The sequence below is a fragment of the Oryzias melastigma genome, linkage group LG9 (assembly GCF_002922805.2).
Source record: "Oryzias melastigma strain HK-1 linkage group LG9, ASM292280v2, whole genome shotgun sequence".
Lineage (NCBI taxonomy): Eukaryota > Metazoa > Chordata > Actinopteri > Beloniformes > Adrianichthyidae > Oryzias > Oryzias melastigma.
The window spans coordinates 24,505,012-24,522,174 of record NC_050520.1 but is presented as its reverse complement, the minus strand read 5'-3'; the positions used below and the strand labels follow the sequence as shown (position 1 = coordinate 24,522,174).

Genomic DNA, 17,163 nt, shown 5'->3' with positions numbered 1-17,163 from the left:
CCTGCTGTTCTGAGGCTTCTGATTGCAGGTACCAAAGATGAAATCAAGCGGGTTATTTCCTGAAGTGGAAGAGTGACAGTTTAATTGGCACGTGCGGGATCGGGGCTCCACAGGGGGCAAGACGTCTTCCGACATCAGAACAATGTGATGGCATCCACGCGAATGTGATGAACTTGTTCTTATTAGACAGAGAAAGTAAAAAAGAAGCAGATTCAGGGGCGGAGCTACATGAGGGGCAGCCACTTGGCCTCCAATTTTTAAGTCAATATTATTTACAAAGATTAAAAAACCATCAATACAAGCTTCTTTATGTTTGGCAAAAAATAACAAAAGCAATATTTTAAAATGAAATCTTTCAAGATTTTAAGATCTTTCAAGAATTTCAACACATTTTTGATACAGCTTTACATTAGAAATAGCCCTACTGTTTTAATATTAATAGCAATAACATTAATAAAACTGTTTGAAATACATATTTCTGCTGCTCTCATTTGACACCCTTCTAAAAGTCTTCTGCCCCCCAGCCCCTCATTTTAAATGTTCTAGCTCCGCCCCTGAGTGGATTTAAGTTCCCCTTTGGCACCAGGAGAACATACATATGAACGTCAGAGAGGTGTAATCTCACAACAGCATTGGAGGGAAATGGATTTTGAGAGTTAAAAATCCTAATTCAACAGTACTAATCAATAAATTAAGACACACATTTAGCAGAGATTCTATAGTCTTGTATTTAAAAGACAGTGAACAGAAACTTGGTAAGTAAATCACCTGAGTGCTCTGGAGTGTGCATGTTGACACCATGTGAAGCTTCAGAGCTTCCCTGGATTTCATTGACACAAATTGCTTTGGATCTAGTCATGACTTAGCCTTCTGGACGGTACATTTGTAACACCCAGTCTAATCCTGCCCTCCTGCTTTGAGTGTTAACAGTGTAATTGAATTAGAGATCAAAATGGTGAGACAAATCAAGGACACTGTCATCTAACTGTGTGGTGATCAATCAACGCCACATCAAGTCCCAATGGTTTGCCCACTGGAGTCTCACCATTTCTTTCTGGAACAACACATAGGGGTTTCAGTGTTTTGACATGCAGGACATTTACATTAAATTTTAACAACCTGGGTCGACTTGTGATAACATCTCCTGCTAAAAAAAAAAAAAAAAAAAAGGATTCAAATGGATTTGACGGCTACAGCACAGATTAGTCTACATCACATGCATCCAGGTAAAGATATTTTGGACATACAAACTTTAAATTAAAGGGTTTGTTTGTGGGCTCAGGACAAATTGGCAGGTTGGGTTGATCTCTCTAATGTATACCCTCTAAAGAAGAAATACACGCCATGGAGAGACTCAAACTTGTGAGTTCACAGAGGCACAAGCCTCATAAGAGGCTGTTTGAAACCTGGCAGCTGTAGCATCAAGTAGACAAATCTCTCAGAACCTCTGACACCATCTATTAGCACATAGAGAAGCATTTAACAATCCCATACGCTCTATTACGCTGTGCAACACGAGTGGCGTTGTGGTCTTCGACTGCAGACGTTAGACATGACCCTTAAATCATCTGTTTGACCTAATGTTTGTCAGACTCGTGCGTTATCCTGGTTTAAAGCAAGCAAGTGATGCCCGTGACAGATACAGTCCTGATAAGCATTACTATTACTCTCAGTAATCCTCGTTAATCCTGACAGGCCACGGCCTTCGCACAAAACCTGTGAACTACAGAACCTACAAATGTTGCTCAGAGACTCTAACAAGTTCAATGCAATCCAACAAAACACATGAATTATCTCATCCATTACAACGGATCAGGGTTGCAAAAAATGACTGGTTTGACCAGCTGGGACAGCACAGCGATCAATGCATGGATTCATGTCCCTGGTGCGGCAACCCAGTTAAAAAACCGTATTGACATCTATTTTAACGAAAGGAAATAAGCTGAGCTCAGGCTTGGAAAAAGAGTCCCACCCTTCCGGGGAAAGCCCTCTGTATGTGGGTTAAAACAATGATCATTAATAAACCAGAGTGCTACTATGCAATAATTGCTTCTGAACTATAGTGGAAAATAATAAATGACTACACCTTCCCTGCATGGTTTTTAAGCAGTGATACTAACATATTCATTTGCTTGAACCCCTTGACACCTGATTTTTTTTCTACCAATGTCAAGTAGATGCTAAATTAGAGGTCAATTTGTAGCAGAAGTAGTTTGATGCATATTTGCATCAATAGGCTTGAAGAAATATCATTTAAAGAGTATAGGTGGTACTTAATAATCAAGCTTTTGCAACTTTCGCATCTTTTTCCATAGTTTTGCCCAATTTTTTTCAACAGGACATGTGCATAAACCAACTTTCAACACAAAAAAAGCACGTGTCAACAGTCTGTAGTCAGAAAATGGGACACTTAATGCTTTCACATTGCACATGGATGACATTAAAACATAAAAAAAAACGATTAAGAGCTGGAAGATATGAACACCTAAAACTTCATTAAAACCTTCTCTCAATATTTTTTTCTTTGGTTCTACTCACATCTTTTGTGTACTTAATAAAATGCATTGTTTACCACAGTAATGTCTGTGTTGGGATTAATCAATCATCGTATAACCTATTAAGAAATGCTCTGAAAAACGGTTGAGTAACTAAAATCACAATAAAATGTTTTTCTATGTTAATGCGATGGACCGCTATGGATGTTTTCTGTGAAATGACTCCTAAAGGGTTGTCAAAATGTACTGATTAGCATTTGAAGATGAAGGCCGAGGGATTACATTGTTAGAATATAATTACCATGTAGATAATGTAAATGTGATCTTTTAAAGATATTATTTCTCCAAAAACTACTAAAACAACTGATTATTTATTTAAAAAATTGTAGCATTTATGTAGGAAGATGAACTGCAGTGGTTCTCCAAACACAAAGGACAACAGGCGGTTGCAGGGATGTGCATCTTGTTTCTCGTGAAATATGATTTAAAAGAAAAAAATATTGAAGAGACGATTATATCTTCATGTCAAAAACAATGGTGGATCTGCAGCTCTCTGCAAAGCTTGCTTTCACCCTGCATGTTGCAGCAAACAATGCAGCAGTGTGGTACAAAACAAACATTGCCACAAGCGCTTCATTTCTGCAGGCTTGCAGGGATTTTTGATGCAATTCCCAGTGTCACCACCCACGTCTGGTGTCTAGAACAGGTGCATCTTTTGAAAATTACTACACATTTTTTCCATAAAAACATACTTTTAGTGTTTTTTAAACTACTTTACTGAATAGTGCAATGATTTTTAAAGTATTAGCAGTTCGTTAAACATCAGGAAGGTGGTGATGACAAAAAAAACATACATTATAGGAGGGAAACCCATCCACAATGTATGTACTGAGTATGTTTTATCTAAAAACAAACAACTTGATTATAGATCCATACATAATTCTGAACAGTCCAGCTTGCAGGTGCAGTGTTGGGGGTCCATGAGAAGAAAAACTCGAACTATATTAGTGTTTACAGGCCTGCAGAGGACCTCTTAGCCCCCCCTGGTCAGCACCTTACCTTGCTTGAGGCACTTTACACTTCAGCTCCAGAGTCCAGCCACTTAATCCATCGGTGCTTTTATTTTGGAGGGTTTTCTGGAGAATTCATTTGAACATGAAGAGCTTTACTTTAAAAACTAAAAAATAAAAATAAAAAAGTCCCAAAGGTGAAAAAAACCTGATGAACAGAAGAAAAGTGGTCACATTTTTGGTTTGTGTGCGGATCAACCTAAAGTCACATTAATCCAGGATTTCCGTGGGAACTTCCTCCACACTTTTTCTACGTATTTAAAAAATATCCATCACGTTTGACACCACATCAGCCCATTTCAACTTTCCACGCAGCGGCTGTAGATGTCCGCGGTTTTCTTGGTCCGAACTTGTTGGAGTGCCTTTCATCCGGCGTGGGAACGGAGCGTGGATTGGTGTAGAGACCGGGTCGACTCTCCACGGAGCGGGCTGAGCATCAGGCGCGCGGTGGGTCCAGCAGAAAGTCTGCCCTGCGCACGTTTAGTTGGATCAGTGCTGTTGATTCTTCCCCCGTGCTGTCCCTCCCCTCATTACCATGAGCCCCTCCTCCTACTACAGTCGCGGAGGGAAGCACGCTGTAAAGTCAGCGTCCATGCTCAAACGTCACTTCCTGCTATACCTTTCAGAGTAAGACTTAAAAAAACTTCAAATAATATTAACAATACTTTTTTAATAGAATAAAATAGTGTTTTATTGTCATACAGCAGCATAACATATAAAAGTTTAAAAAATGAAATGCAGAAAGTAATACTGTAAACTCTAATATAAAACCCACTGTTTTAAGTCTTCAATGAAAAACATTTACTGAAGAAGAATGCAGCTCATCTTTCTTATTAATATTTTTAAAGCAATTTTCTTATTTAAAATATGACATTGTATAAATAAATGTCAAAAGAAATTAACTTATTTTTACAAAAACAGTGAATAAAACTTTTTTTGGAAATGGGAAATTTGAAAAATACTAAATATATTGGTGCAAAAGGTAATATTGATAAATACATTTGTAAAAGAATTGTGTTTTTTAAGTGATTAAACATGTCAGATTCCTCAGAATAACAAATTATGCCTCTTCTTGCAGTGTTTGTTTGTTTGTTTGTTTGTTTGTTTGTTTGTTTGTTTGTTTGCTTGGCTCAATGTCAGGACACCACCTCCCAATTCCACTAAATTAAACATAGTATAATCAGGTTTCTTCAAATCAGTGATTAAAAATGGGGAATAAAATACTAGAGCAGTATAGGTCTCATTTATTTAAAATGTGCAACAAAAATGGCTTGATTGTTAAATCACTACAATAACTGAGCTTGTCATTAAAAAGCATGTTATGTGTCCAGCTAGTTAAGAAAGTATGTTAAGAAAGCATGTAAGTTAAGAAGCATGCTCAAAATATGGTTAAAAATTTTGAATTTATAAGTTTAGAACCTGCAGATTTGATTAATCACATCTTACAACAACAAAAAAAAAGCTTTTATGCTGAAAGTAAAAAAATCCACTTCCGTTGATTTGCCGCCACTCCCTGCTCAACTTGATGCAGCTACCTCTTGAGCGCCTCAGACAAAAGCCCGTTTCGGTGGGAACGAGCGATGATTGAAACAAAAGGACAAACGCAGCAATTTCACACATTCCGCACAACATCTTAAATATGTACAACAGAAGAAAAGACATCCCTCACCCATTAACTACACTTTTCCTGCAGGTAAAGTACAGAGAAATATCTTAAAAGAGAAATATTGCAATGAACCACTTAAAAACATTTTTTTCCAGTAGCCTAAAAGCATACAATTGACTGCAATAAAATGAGATTAAAGATAAGACTATGTTAAATTGAAAAATATGAATAACAAGAAATTGTTGAAGGTGGAATATGAGTTTAAACCCACAAGTAATAAGTAGATATCAAAACATAATTATTAAGAAGGGAATATTCCTACAGATCTTTAATTTAACCAAACAACAAAAGCTTTTAAAAACAGCAAAATTAATATTAGCATAAATATTTTATGCTCATCTGTCTTTGAACCCACTTAGAGGTCATGCTTTTATTTATTTATTTACTTATTGGCCCTTTTTAAATCTAAAATAGCTCCCTAAGCTAATTAATTTTAAGAATTTTTCCCTCCATTAATGAGAGCCACTCACAAAGTGTGTTGCATTTATTAGTTAAACACATTTTTATCTTAACTTGGTCTTAACTTCTTTCCAGTGATGAACCGAGGCACACAATACTCATAACTTACCCTGCTGGTGGCATCTAAGACTTACACATTCACTCATTCATGCTTTTGTGTGCTCACGCCATGACTATTGCAACAGTCTGTCTACTTGTATGAACAAGAAGGAACTGAATCGTTTGCTGGTGGTACAGAACTCTGCTGTTTGGCTTCTAGCTTGTACAATAAAAGAGCTCACATAACCCCTATTTTAAAATCTCTTCACTGCTTCCGGTCAGTTTCAGAGTACAGTTTAAAATCCTGGTCCATGACCATCAGAGCCCTACAGACAAGCCAAGGTTTCTTCAGTCTCGCAGTTTTAGTTCAAACAACATGGCTGGTCTCACCACAGTCTTGTACACCTTTCCTTTCATTTGTGCTGAAACTCTTCTGTCACACATCACACCTGACACTTTTCTCCACCCATTCCAACCTGCTTGCACTCTCCTCTTCACTTCTTTTCCACACTCTCCATTACTCTGTACTGTTGACCCTAAATACTTAAACTCCTCCACCTTCTTTATCTCTTCTCCCTGTAACCTCACTCTTCCACTCTGGTTCCTCTCATTCACACACATGTACTCTGTCTTACTGCGGCTAACCTTCATTCCTCTCCTTTCCAGGGCAAACCTCCACCTCTCTAACTCCACCTCCACCTGTTCCCTGCTCTCACTACAAATCACAATATCATCTGCAAACATCATAGTCCATGGTGATTCCTGTCTAACCTCATCCGTCAGTCTGTCCATCACCATTGCAAACAGGAAGGGGCTCAGAGCTGATCCCTGATGTAATCCCACCTCCACCTTGAACTCCTCTGTCACCCCTACAGCACACCTCACCACTGTCTTACAGCCCTCATACATGTCCTGCACTGCTCGGACATACTTCTCTGTCACTCCAGACTTCCTCATACAATACCATAGTTCCTCTCTGGGCACTCTGTCATAAGCTTTCTCCAGATCTACAAAGACACAGTGGAGCTCTCTCTGACCTTCTCTGTACTTCTCTATCAACATCCTCAAAGCAAATGTTGCATCTGTAGTGCTCTTTCTTGGCATGAAACCATACTGCTGCTCACAAATGTTCACTTCTGCTCTTAGTCTGGCTTCCACTACTCTTTCCCACACCTTCATTGTATGGCTCATCAGCTTTATTCCTCTGTAGTTACCACAACTCTGCACATCTCCCTTATTCTTAAAAATGGGCACCATCACACTTCTCCTCCATTCCTCAGGCATCTTCTCACCACCTAAGATCCTGTTGAACAACCTGGTCAAAAACTCCACTGCCATCTCTCCTAGACACTTCCATACCTCCACAGGTATATCATCAGGACCAAGAGCCTTTCCACTCTTCATCCTCTTCAAAGCCCCTCTCACTTCACCTTTACTAATCTTTCTTACTTCCTGCTCCACAACCGTCACCTCTTCTACTCTTTGTTCTCTCTCATTCTCTTCATTCATCAACTCTTCAAAGTATTCTTTCCATCTTTCCATTACACCACTGACACCTGTCACCACATTACCATTCCTATCCTTGATCACCCTAACCTGCTGCATGTCCTTCCCATCTCGATCTCTCTGCCTTGCTAGTCTGTACAGGTCAGTCTCTCCCTCCTTACTACCCAACCTAGCATACAAGTCATCATAAGCTCTTTGTTTGGCCTTTGACACCTCTACTTTCACCTTACGCTGCATCTCCCTGTACTCCTGTCTACTCTCCTCAGTCCTCTCAGTGTCCCACTTCTTCTTAGCTAGTCTCTTACTCCGTATACACTCCTGCACCTCCTCATTCCACCACCAAGTCTCCTTATCAACTCTCTTTCCTGATGACACACCAAGTACACTCCTACCTGTCTCCCTGATCACATTAGCTGTAGTTATCCAGTCATCTGGGAGTTCCTCCTGACCACCCAGAGCCTGTTTCAACTGTTCCTTAAAAGTCATGCAATAATCCTCTTTTTACAGCTTCCACTAGTTTGTCCTCTTCTCTGCATTTGCCCTCTCTTTCTTCATCTTCAGAGTCATTCTACACACCACACTTCTTTTTTGAAAAATCAACCACCATCTATCTGTCCTTCTACATTCCTCTCCTGGATACCAAACCTGCCCATCACCTCCTCATCACCTCAGTTTCCTGCACCAGCATGTCCATTGAAATCTGAACCAATGACAACTCTCTCATTTCTAGAGATGCTCATCATCACTTCATCAAGGTCCAACCAGAACTTCTCCTTCTCTTCCAGCTCACATCCTACCTGTGGGGCATACCCACTAACAACATTGAACATCACACCCTCCATTTCTATCTTCAGACTCATCACTCTATCTGACACTCTTTTTACCTCCACAACACTCCTAACAAACTCCGGTGAACGGCACCGGTGGCGGTCAATGTTAACTCGGGCCTCAACCGATCTGGTATGGATATCTATAGGTATGATATGGCTAGGTCTGATTCGCATATTTGGTTTGGCAAAGATTTGACGTCGAATGCCCTCCCTGACACAACCCTCTGTATTTATCCGGGCTTGAGACTGGCACAATGAGACCCTGGCTTGGCCCCCTCGTGGCTACATTCTACATACACTTACATGGTCTAACAGTATATTTGCAATACTCATGTCCAAGTATAGTTAATAAAAACAAACTTCAAGTGTACTACTTTTTGCTAGAGGTTCCTCAAAAATATTTACAATTCTTCCTATATTTCTTCTCATTTTTTAAAGTTTAAAAATACATATACATAAATAGTACATTTAGTTCTTAGGTGAACAGTTTAATAAAACACGATTGGTTTTAGTGACTGAGCCGGTAATATAAACAATAGGCGGTGTTGGGGGCCCTGAGCTGATTTAAAGCTCTGATCTGACTAATACCAGGTAGTTTGTGGTCGGTGCATCTTGGGTGGCCACATTTAATTCTACGAAAGAGATGAAAAGGGAACTCAAACAAGTATCCTTAGGATCCTTGAATTATCCCTTTGGAGAGCATCGGATTGTGAGGGATTATAGAAGTCCAACCTTTGCATTTTACATAGGAAACACAGCACCTTTTACAGGAAAACATTTCAATTAAATAGTACTAATGAGCTGATCAGAGTTGGGACAGGTGAAAAGGAAAAACAAAATGAATAGTTTCTTGAATGCCAGAGACAACAGTGATTGTTTTTTTTTTTTTTTTTTTGACAATGTTCACTCTTACAGACTAGGTGCACCATATGGAGATCAAAGGATTGGAATTAATCACATGAAATCCTCCAAGAAAGGACAAATCTACAGCGTAAGGAGGCATTAAGTGCTGGCTAAAGAAAACTGTGCTAAACATCAATCACAAAGTGGTATTATGCTCCGTTTGAAAATCAATTATCTGCAAGACTTTATGTAATCTTCAATGTTGGTGTAGAGGTTGTACCGGCTGAGATATTTCTTCTAAAATCAAGAGATAAAAATACTTAAAAATCATTTTTGGTTTTATTGAGGTTAAATTGTAATGTTTTTGATGTGGTTCATGAAGTTAGATAGTTATTAAAATCCAATATTTTCTCACCCAAACTAATTAACAATTTTTATTATTACATTGTCAGCTAAAATGGACTGATGACCCTCAGTTCTAAAACACTTACAAAGGTAGGATAACTTTAATTAAATAAAAGATTAAAATCATCCATCATGGTCAATAATCTTAAAAGTTTTCACCTTGACTTTGTCCAAGGACACAACAATGATGCTACACAACAGGAATGCATAAAAAAATAATGAAATAGCAGTTTTATTAATTTACACATAATTTTGCGGGCCAACAATAAGACAGTAATTAAAAGTAACAAAAAATAATAATGTTACATCTAATTTTCTTAAGCTACTTTCGATTCAAGGTAAGCAACAGGAATGAACATGAGTACAGCAGGACACATGGCCCTGCTTTGCTGTGGTTCAGTCATCAAAGTCTGGGATGTCATCATAGGAGTAGCCTGGGTATCCCTTTGATGCATAGTAGGCGATCCGTAGGTGGTAAATTCCCGGCAGGAAGACGAGGATCCCAATGATGAGGACAGGAACTGTTCGGTCTGTGTGCTGAAAGGAGGGAGGTGTTTTTTTTTTTTTAATTTGTGTTGATCCTGTTAAAAACAAACAAAAACTAGGAGGAATTGAAGAGACTTACTGTAACTCCAAAGTACCCAGCGAGGAGAAGAGCACCGATGATGATTAAGAGAGACCCGATCAAGAATAACACTGTAGCGAGAGCTATAGCTTTGTATGGTACTTTGGGTGGGCTCCTTTTAAACTGCAATGAAACACATTTTTAGGTTAACTTTTTTTATTATTTAAGACACATAAGCAAAAATACTTAAGTGACATCAACTATATAACGCTCATTATATCACACAGTGTTTGTGTCAAGGTCCTACACAAGACCTCTTGTAGAGTAACCATTTGATTAGTTATGTCCATTGCTTTGCAGATACACTAGCTGGCATTGTTGAGTTATGTATTTGTTCCTACAAACTTGTTATTTGCTGTGGTGACCACAAAAGGGAACACCTGATCCAGTTACAGGTACTGGATGTAAGCCACTTGTGATGAGGATATAACTTGTGAGTCAGATTTTTCAAAAATGTCATTCTCTGCACAAATCCAGTAAAATAATATTAGCCAAAATTGCTACTAACGCTGCTGTGTTCTGCACTGATGTGGAACACAATAAATATCAGGTTATGATGCTCATATTGGACGGTAAAGTGTTAACTAAACTCAGTTTACAAAGAGTTAAGGGGGAATTAGCAGAAATGTGTCAATATAATAACACACGTTTACACATTAGTAGTAATAAAATAATAAATAAAGTTATTAAAAGTAAAAGGGTTTTTTGCATCAGCAGCCTCATGACCCTATAAATACTGAGGATAGCTGGATAATTGGACAATCTGGCTTTAAACTCTGCTTTAAAAAAGGTCTTATTTAACTAAAAAAAAAGTTTGGATGTAGAAATATTTAAAAATGTTTTAAATGAAATCCCAGATTTGTGAACCTATCTCACTGATTGCAAAAATATAAATAATAATAAAAAAAAGAATCCCCAAATTTCCCTGTTAAAACCATTGAGTGTATATGAGAAGTGGACCGAGTGATTGTGACTTATACCTCCAACAAAAATGAAGTCAAATCATTCACCATTTTTTCAGATACTGCCATGTTGGAGCCAGATGATGTCAGTAAGCAGTGACTGGTTCAAGTCATTGTTTGTGTGGCAATCACTCTGACCAATTAGGAGTGAGCATGTTGGAAGACCACACCCCTAACACTTGAAGGCGGACTTGGTAGAAAATGTCAAAAATGGTCATTCTGACAAATATATTGACTCAGTAATGGCTATTTCTCAATAGAAGTATATGGTATTTTGGTTTCTTGGAGCCAGCAAAAAGGGGGGGGGGGGTCACTCGGTCCAGTTTTCTTATACAGTCAATTGTTAAAACACGCGTATTACACGTTCATAAACTCAGCAGAGGTCTGACAGTGAGTCTGTTTTTTGAATCAGGTTTGTTGGGGAAGTGGGATATGGTGAAATATGCAGGACAGTGGAACACGAAGACCAAGAGGCCTTAATAAAGTAATGAATGACAGGCACTGATTGGCGGAGGGCTAAGATTTCAAGTAAATTCAAAGACTTTAAATATTTCTATCGCATTAACCCTCTTACCTGTAAATCGATGTAGCCGTCATCGTCAGAAGCTAACCTGGAGTACTTCACTCTGCCGGCTGGAAAATCGTTGGACAGGATGTTTCGAGCAGGCATATCGATGAGCTTCTTGAGGGCCAGCTGAGCTTGCTAATAGTTTGTGAACAATCCGAAACAGCACAGCTACAGACTCCTCGACGACAATTCAGCCATCTAAAAACAACCTTCAAAAGGTTTAACTTTTAAAATTTACTTAGCTATAAAGTTTAAAGCAATTTAATGCAAGTCTAGTTTCGAATAAAAGGAGATACACGCGAAGTCTGTCTTCCTTGTTGACATTAGGTGTTCTCTGTGTGCGCATGCGCAAACTCAAACGCCCGTTACCTTTCAAAATGTTCATATTATTTATTTATTTTATAAACATATATATTAAAAAAACATATTAAAAAAACATTAAGCCAAATAAATAAATAAATAAATTGTAAATATTTTTGGTCAAACAAAGATTGTGGCTGGTGGCACTAATCAACTCAATCCACTAGGGGGTGCAGTTGAGTCTTGATAAAATCACAGACATGCTGCTGAAAGACATGCTGGTGTCAATATTCATCTTGTGTTATGGATGTTCATTTCCTAAAGGTGTATGGCCTGTGTTGGCCTGAGACCGTTTTGTAATTAGAGTCTTCTCGAAAAGATAGGGTTTCTTTGTAGCCTGCAGATGGTTGATATGAAATATTGTCTCCTCCAAAGGTTGTTATTAGCCGCACATCCAAGCCTCCACATCACTCACTGTTTCCATTTGAGCTACAGAAAACAGACTTGGTTTGATGTGGAGTAAACAGTTGATTCCCCCTTAAATAATTTAAATAAAATTCTTTAGAATGAGAATAAAGTGATCGCTGTCAGTTATTGTGATCTCACCCGTTTATGCCGAACAACAAGTGGATTCTGGGAACAACTGACCATGAAACAAGCAAAAGAAAAAAAACATTAAACAAAGTCGCTGAAGAAAATTCTACAGACATGAACATTTAAAAGCAGGATGCTCATATGTACAAATAAGTGCTCTCCTTCAGGGTGAGTGAATCACTAGTGATTATTAGTCTGCAACTGTCCTTGGCTGTGAGTTGAGTTGTACTTAAGCACTCCGTACATCTCAACTTGAATTTGAGCCCTGGAACCATTCTTTTATATTTGGTGTTTTGTTATTTTTCTAGCATTAAATGTCATCGGAATTTTCTGTTCAGCTAATTTTCCCCGTGATTTTGAGTGTCAAAAGCTCAAGTACAATCTGTACAACTTTTAGACAAATAAAAGCCAGATGGAAACACACTGCCAAGATAAATACGAATTTTAAGTTCTTTTTGCTTCTTCTTAAATAATTGATTGTGCAGATAAATTTGCATGATCACGTTGACACAGTCTCAAGCAGTATCAGGATACACTTTACCCTTTGTGTCACAGTAGTGATGCTGCTCCCTTTAGAAACAGTGCATCCTCCTTTTTGTGTCGTAAAACTTTTTTTTTTTTTACTTAATTTCTGTCTACTCACTTAGATGTTCTGTACCCAGTTGCACTCAAGGTCACTGAGCGAGCCGCTTGCCTCCTCTCAGTCTGAATTTAGAAACATGACATTTAATTTGTCTGCTGCACAGTCTCGCAACAATCTGCAAGACCAGATAAATTTGCAATTATTTCACATTCATAAATTCAAAATGAATGGGCTCCGAGTGGAACAGGAGATGAAATAATCTATCTTTTAGTAGCTCTGATACCCATACTACTTATTTTCAAAAATCAAACTTTCCAGCCCTTTTGAAAAACTCATTTCAGCTTTTCTTGCGCTTGATAGAAACAACAATCACACCTCAGCAACATCTGGAGTTGTGATTAATTAATCAGATGACAGGAACTAGTCAGTGGGGGGTCAGAGTGTGTTGTCATGTAAGATAATCCCAACGCTAAGCCATCATACATGCAGAAAAAAAAGCAAAAGAGTTGAGCGCTCCGAGACCCCGGGCTTATTGATCATACTTGTTTTTGACAGACAACAGCCTCTGTACCCTTCCAACCCCTGATTATAGCACCAAAAAGCAAGAGAGCAGCATTTACACCATAATTAGACTCATAGTGGAGTTAATTAGGTCTGTCGTCATTACAGCAAGTGCAGATTGAACCATGCCTGGAGCCTAATAAAAGCCTCAAACATTATAGCACTTGAACACCGTGTAGTCCCCTCTTTGGCTTTTCTACTTTTAGACCGACCAGGTTTCCGACGTGAACAACAGTGACGTGCTGTTGTTGTTGCAGGTGCAGCCGAGCAACATGGTTTTCCAACTCATAGAGTAACCTCAGAGAAATGATTACTTCATTACGATGCTGCTTGAGTCATGCATGTTTACATTCAGATGACTGAGTTGATTTAGTTCAAGTATTTTTAGTAAAAGTAAGAAAAATTACATCTGGGAAGTGCTCCAAACCATTAAATATATATTTTTAAACATGTTTCCACATAAAAATCTGTCTTTGGATGATGTCTTGACTTTTGTGCTTTTAAACGATCATGGCTCCAATAAAATACATCATAAAAAAGACAACAGACATGCAAATTACGGCTGCTTTAGCCCACATGCCAGCACTTAAACATATATGGCTGACAATCAATACCGGCCTGATTAAAGTACTGCCGTGTTTGCGCACATAAAACCTAAAATTTAAGCGCTTAATGTGATGGATCATTCATTCATTGCCTCTCCTTTTTCTCCTTTGCTGCCACGGACTCATTCAACATTCAGAACGGCTCTTGAAAATGTTAATCAATTGTGTAGTGTTAAACACTTTGTCTGGACTCTTTCCTGTATCGTCTGCGTCAAGAACCAGCCCTCCTGTCTGCTTCTGACACTTGTACGTCTTACACGGCTGACATTTTGACTCCTCTCCCCCTCCTGCTGCAGGTAGACACACGTCATGTTGTATCACTTCTAAATTTAAAATCCTACCTTTTAAAGTAATCATTTTTTTTACCCCATGTGTGGATTTTACTTTATTTTGTCCTCCAATTTTTAACTGTTTGGTTGACATTGATGCTTAAGTCCTACATTTAGATCCTGGCAGATTTATTAGCATAATTTGGCTTTAATTACTCCTTCTGTCCTTCTTTTTGCTCAAAAAATGAAAATATGTATTAAAGGGCTTTAAATAGTTGACTCATCTCAAAGTTAACCACTAAATCCCACTTTCTGGACGGAAATGAGGGACTCTGAGGGAAAAAAAATAGCCTTCCGGCTTTTTAGGGAATCAGAGATTTTTATCACTTGCACTGAAAAACATCAATCTATGTTAGATAAGGATGACTCGGATATCACACTTTTACTTGTCGCCACTACATGTCTTGAAATCCAGTCTGTCATCTGCGGTGTTCTTAGCATGTGGGCGGACAGCTGACTTCTGCGTCTCAACTTCTTAGGTGTGAGGATGAAATCTGCCACCTTTATTCTGCGATGTCAACGCCGTGTTTTTATATTTCATCCATTAAAATAAAAGATAGCCAAACAGTGACTTGAAAAGCACGATGACAGAATGAGACTGGGCCAGAGAAATGAGCGGCCATCACTGCGTGAGCTGCTGGACGCTGGTAGCTGTCTGCTGTTGAGCCTGGAATCTGTACAAGTTCTTCCTTTTTCATCCGATTTTGTCAAAGTCAAAGTCACCAAAGGGGAACTCTCTTGATATGCAATTAAGCCGAATGTCATAGTAAATGCCAACAGGAGTGTGAATGCTCTGCTCAGGTTTGTTGCCTCCGTGACAGGAAGTGTGTATTCCAGTGTAGCGATATTGATTTCAGCATGTTTCAAACCCAGCAGCCCGCCTCACTGCATGGGTGATTCAGACAGGTATAATTACTTTTCCTGCAGACAGAACAACAGACGAGAACAAGGTCCAACGCAAATCAGAGAACAAACATGCAAATCATTTCCCTGGTTCATCATTTCAAGAGTGGATTCTCTGTGACTGGCTTTCATTGCATTCAACACAATTAATGTCAATTGTTTGTCTAAGAAGTGGTTTGTTTGTGTTGGCCCAGACTGCTCGCTCACTGATACGCTCTTTAATCCAACTCCGATTGAAATTAATGTCGAAACTTCTGTTTGGAGCGGAATGGCACAAAAAATGACTTCTCTAACCGCTGTGCTACATGCTGTTGTTGTGTGTTTGTGTTCTTGTTTTTTTCTGAGGTAGCAGGTAAAAAGAGAGGCACCGTAATATAAGATGAAAGTCCCATCGCCGAAACAGCACTGACTGTTCTCTAATTGTCAGCGGTTTCCTTCACAAATGCGCTTAAGATGTCATCCTCCAGGCAGACCGGAGTACCACAAATGCTTGAAAAACAATGAGCACTACTGTTGGCTGAACTGTTGACTGAACCGCAGCAGGGGGGGAGAAAGCCCCTCTCAAAATAAAAAGGGAGAGGGGAGAAAAAAAATCAATTTAGAGCTTATCCATGTGTGACTGCTTCAGCTTGTTCTTTCATCATAAAAAAAAAATTAAACCACATTAGTTGTGTAGTGGTAGGAGCTCCTAATTAAATCACACCTCTGGTTAATTTACAGGAATCACTGACACCCTAATAAATCAGTGGAATTTAGAGTTGTATGTTGCATTATTTCTCAAGATATTCCTTGTTACGTATAAAAAGGAGGAAAAAAAGGTTCTAAATGTGCATAGGGGGCTTTGCAACAGACTAGTGACCTGTTTAGGGTGTCTAATAGTATCTGGGTTTAGTTTTTTCAGTTTGTCTCAATGGGTTTCACAAAGGTAACTGTCCAAAAACATAAAATCACTCATAAAATATAAACAATAGCTAAACAGACTTAACTAAATATGCCATCCCTGCACTTACATCTTCCTTCTCGGTAAGAAAAAAAAATAATCAAAAAAAAGATTCTGGAAAAAAAAAAAAAAAAGAAGAAAGCTTAGAGAAATCTATATGAAGGAGGGATCCTCCCCCAGGACGGACAGGAGATGTACCAGGAGTGTTAAAGAAGAATTAGCTTATCTAACTCTACAGCCACTTGTTTGAATAGTGCATGGGCTTCATCCAGATGGAACTGGGGGACATGTGGGGGCGTGAGATGAGCCAGAGGCGAGGTCCACTGCCAGGGACAGGAGCACAGACGAACCACCTCAATCTAGAATTCCTCCCCCGGAAGGGAGTGAGAAAGAGGGACAACACTTAAATCGCACAGCAACAAACAGAGGCATGGAGAACTAACTGAAACAGCAACCCCATGACCCAAAAGGGATGCAGTGGGTTCTGAAAATGGAAAGATGTGCAACGGGTTTTACAGATACATCATGACTGCAATCCATGGGACAAACGTGGTAAATGGAATATACTTATATAACGATTTACAACCTTTTCTGAAGGTCCAAAGCGCTTTACACTCACATTCACACACTGATGAGGACTCCTGTAACCAGCAGTAATGTGGGGTTCTGTATTTTGCTCTGGGACACTTCGATGTACGAGCTGAAAACGAGGCGGCGATTTTCCAACCAGGGGTCAACCGCTCTACCTCTGCATCACATCTGCCCCAAACAAAGGCCAACAAAAATCATTGATGAGTAAATTAATATCATAAAGTCTCCAATGTGCAGCTTTGATCTGTTGAATAGCTTAGCAGTTGTAGGGTGAGGTATGATGGATTTT

At 38.9% G+C, this 17,163-nt stretch overlaps 2 protein-coding genes across 4 annotated transcripts in view; both read right to left on the bottom strand.

Moving 5' to 3' along the window:
* igsf9b (immunoglobulin superfamily, member 9b) overlaps positions 1-4,198 on the bottom strand; it is a 29,766-nt gene extending 25,568 nt beyond the window's left edge. For 2 of the 3 annotated variants that reach the window (XM_024275417.2, XM_024275418.2), the window contains exon 1: positions 3,555-4,198. The gene's annotated coding sequence lies outside the window, so the exon portion shown is untranslated. The remainder of the gene's footprint in view (positions 1-3,554) is intronic. The other variant, XM_036213620.1, reaches the window with a different exon arrangement.
* Positions 4,199-9,228: 5,030 nt separating this feature from the next.
* On the bottom strand, positions 9,229-11,818 carry tmem230b (transmembrane protein 230b). Its single transcript, XM_024275552.2, has 3 exons — positions 11,475-11,818; positions 9,939-10,061; positions 9,229-9,850 (listed from the first exon to the last, which is right to left on the bottom strand). Exons 1-3 carry the CDS (start codon positions 11,568-11,570, stop codon positions 9,710-9,712), a joined length of 360 nt encoding a protein of 119 aa, XP_024131320.1. The 5' UTR covers positions 11,571-11,818; the 3' UTR covers positions 9,229-9,709.
* Positions 11,819-17,163: the final 5,345 nt, after the last annotated feature.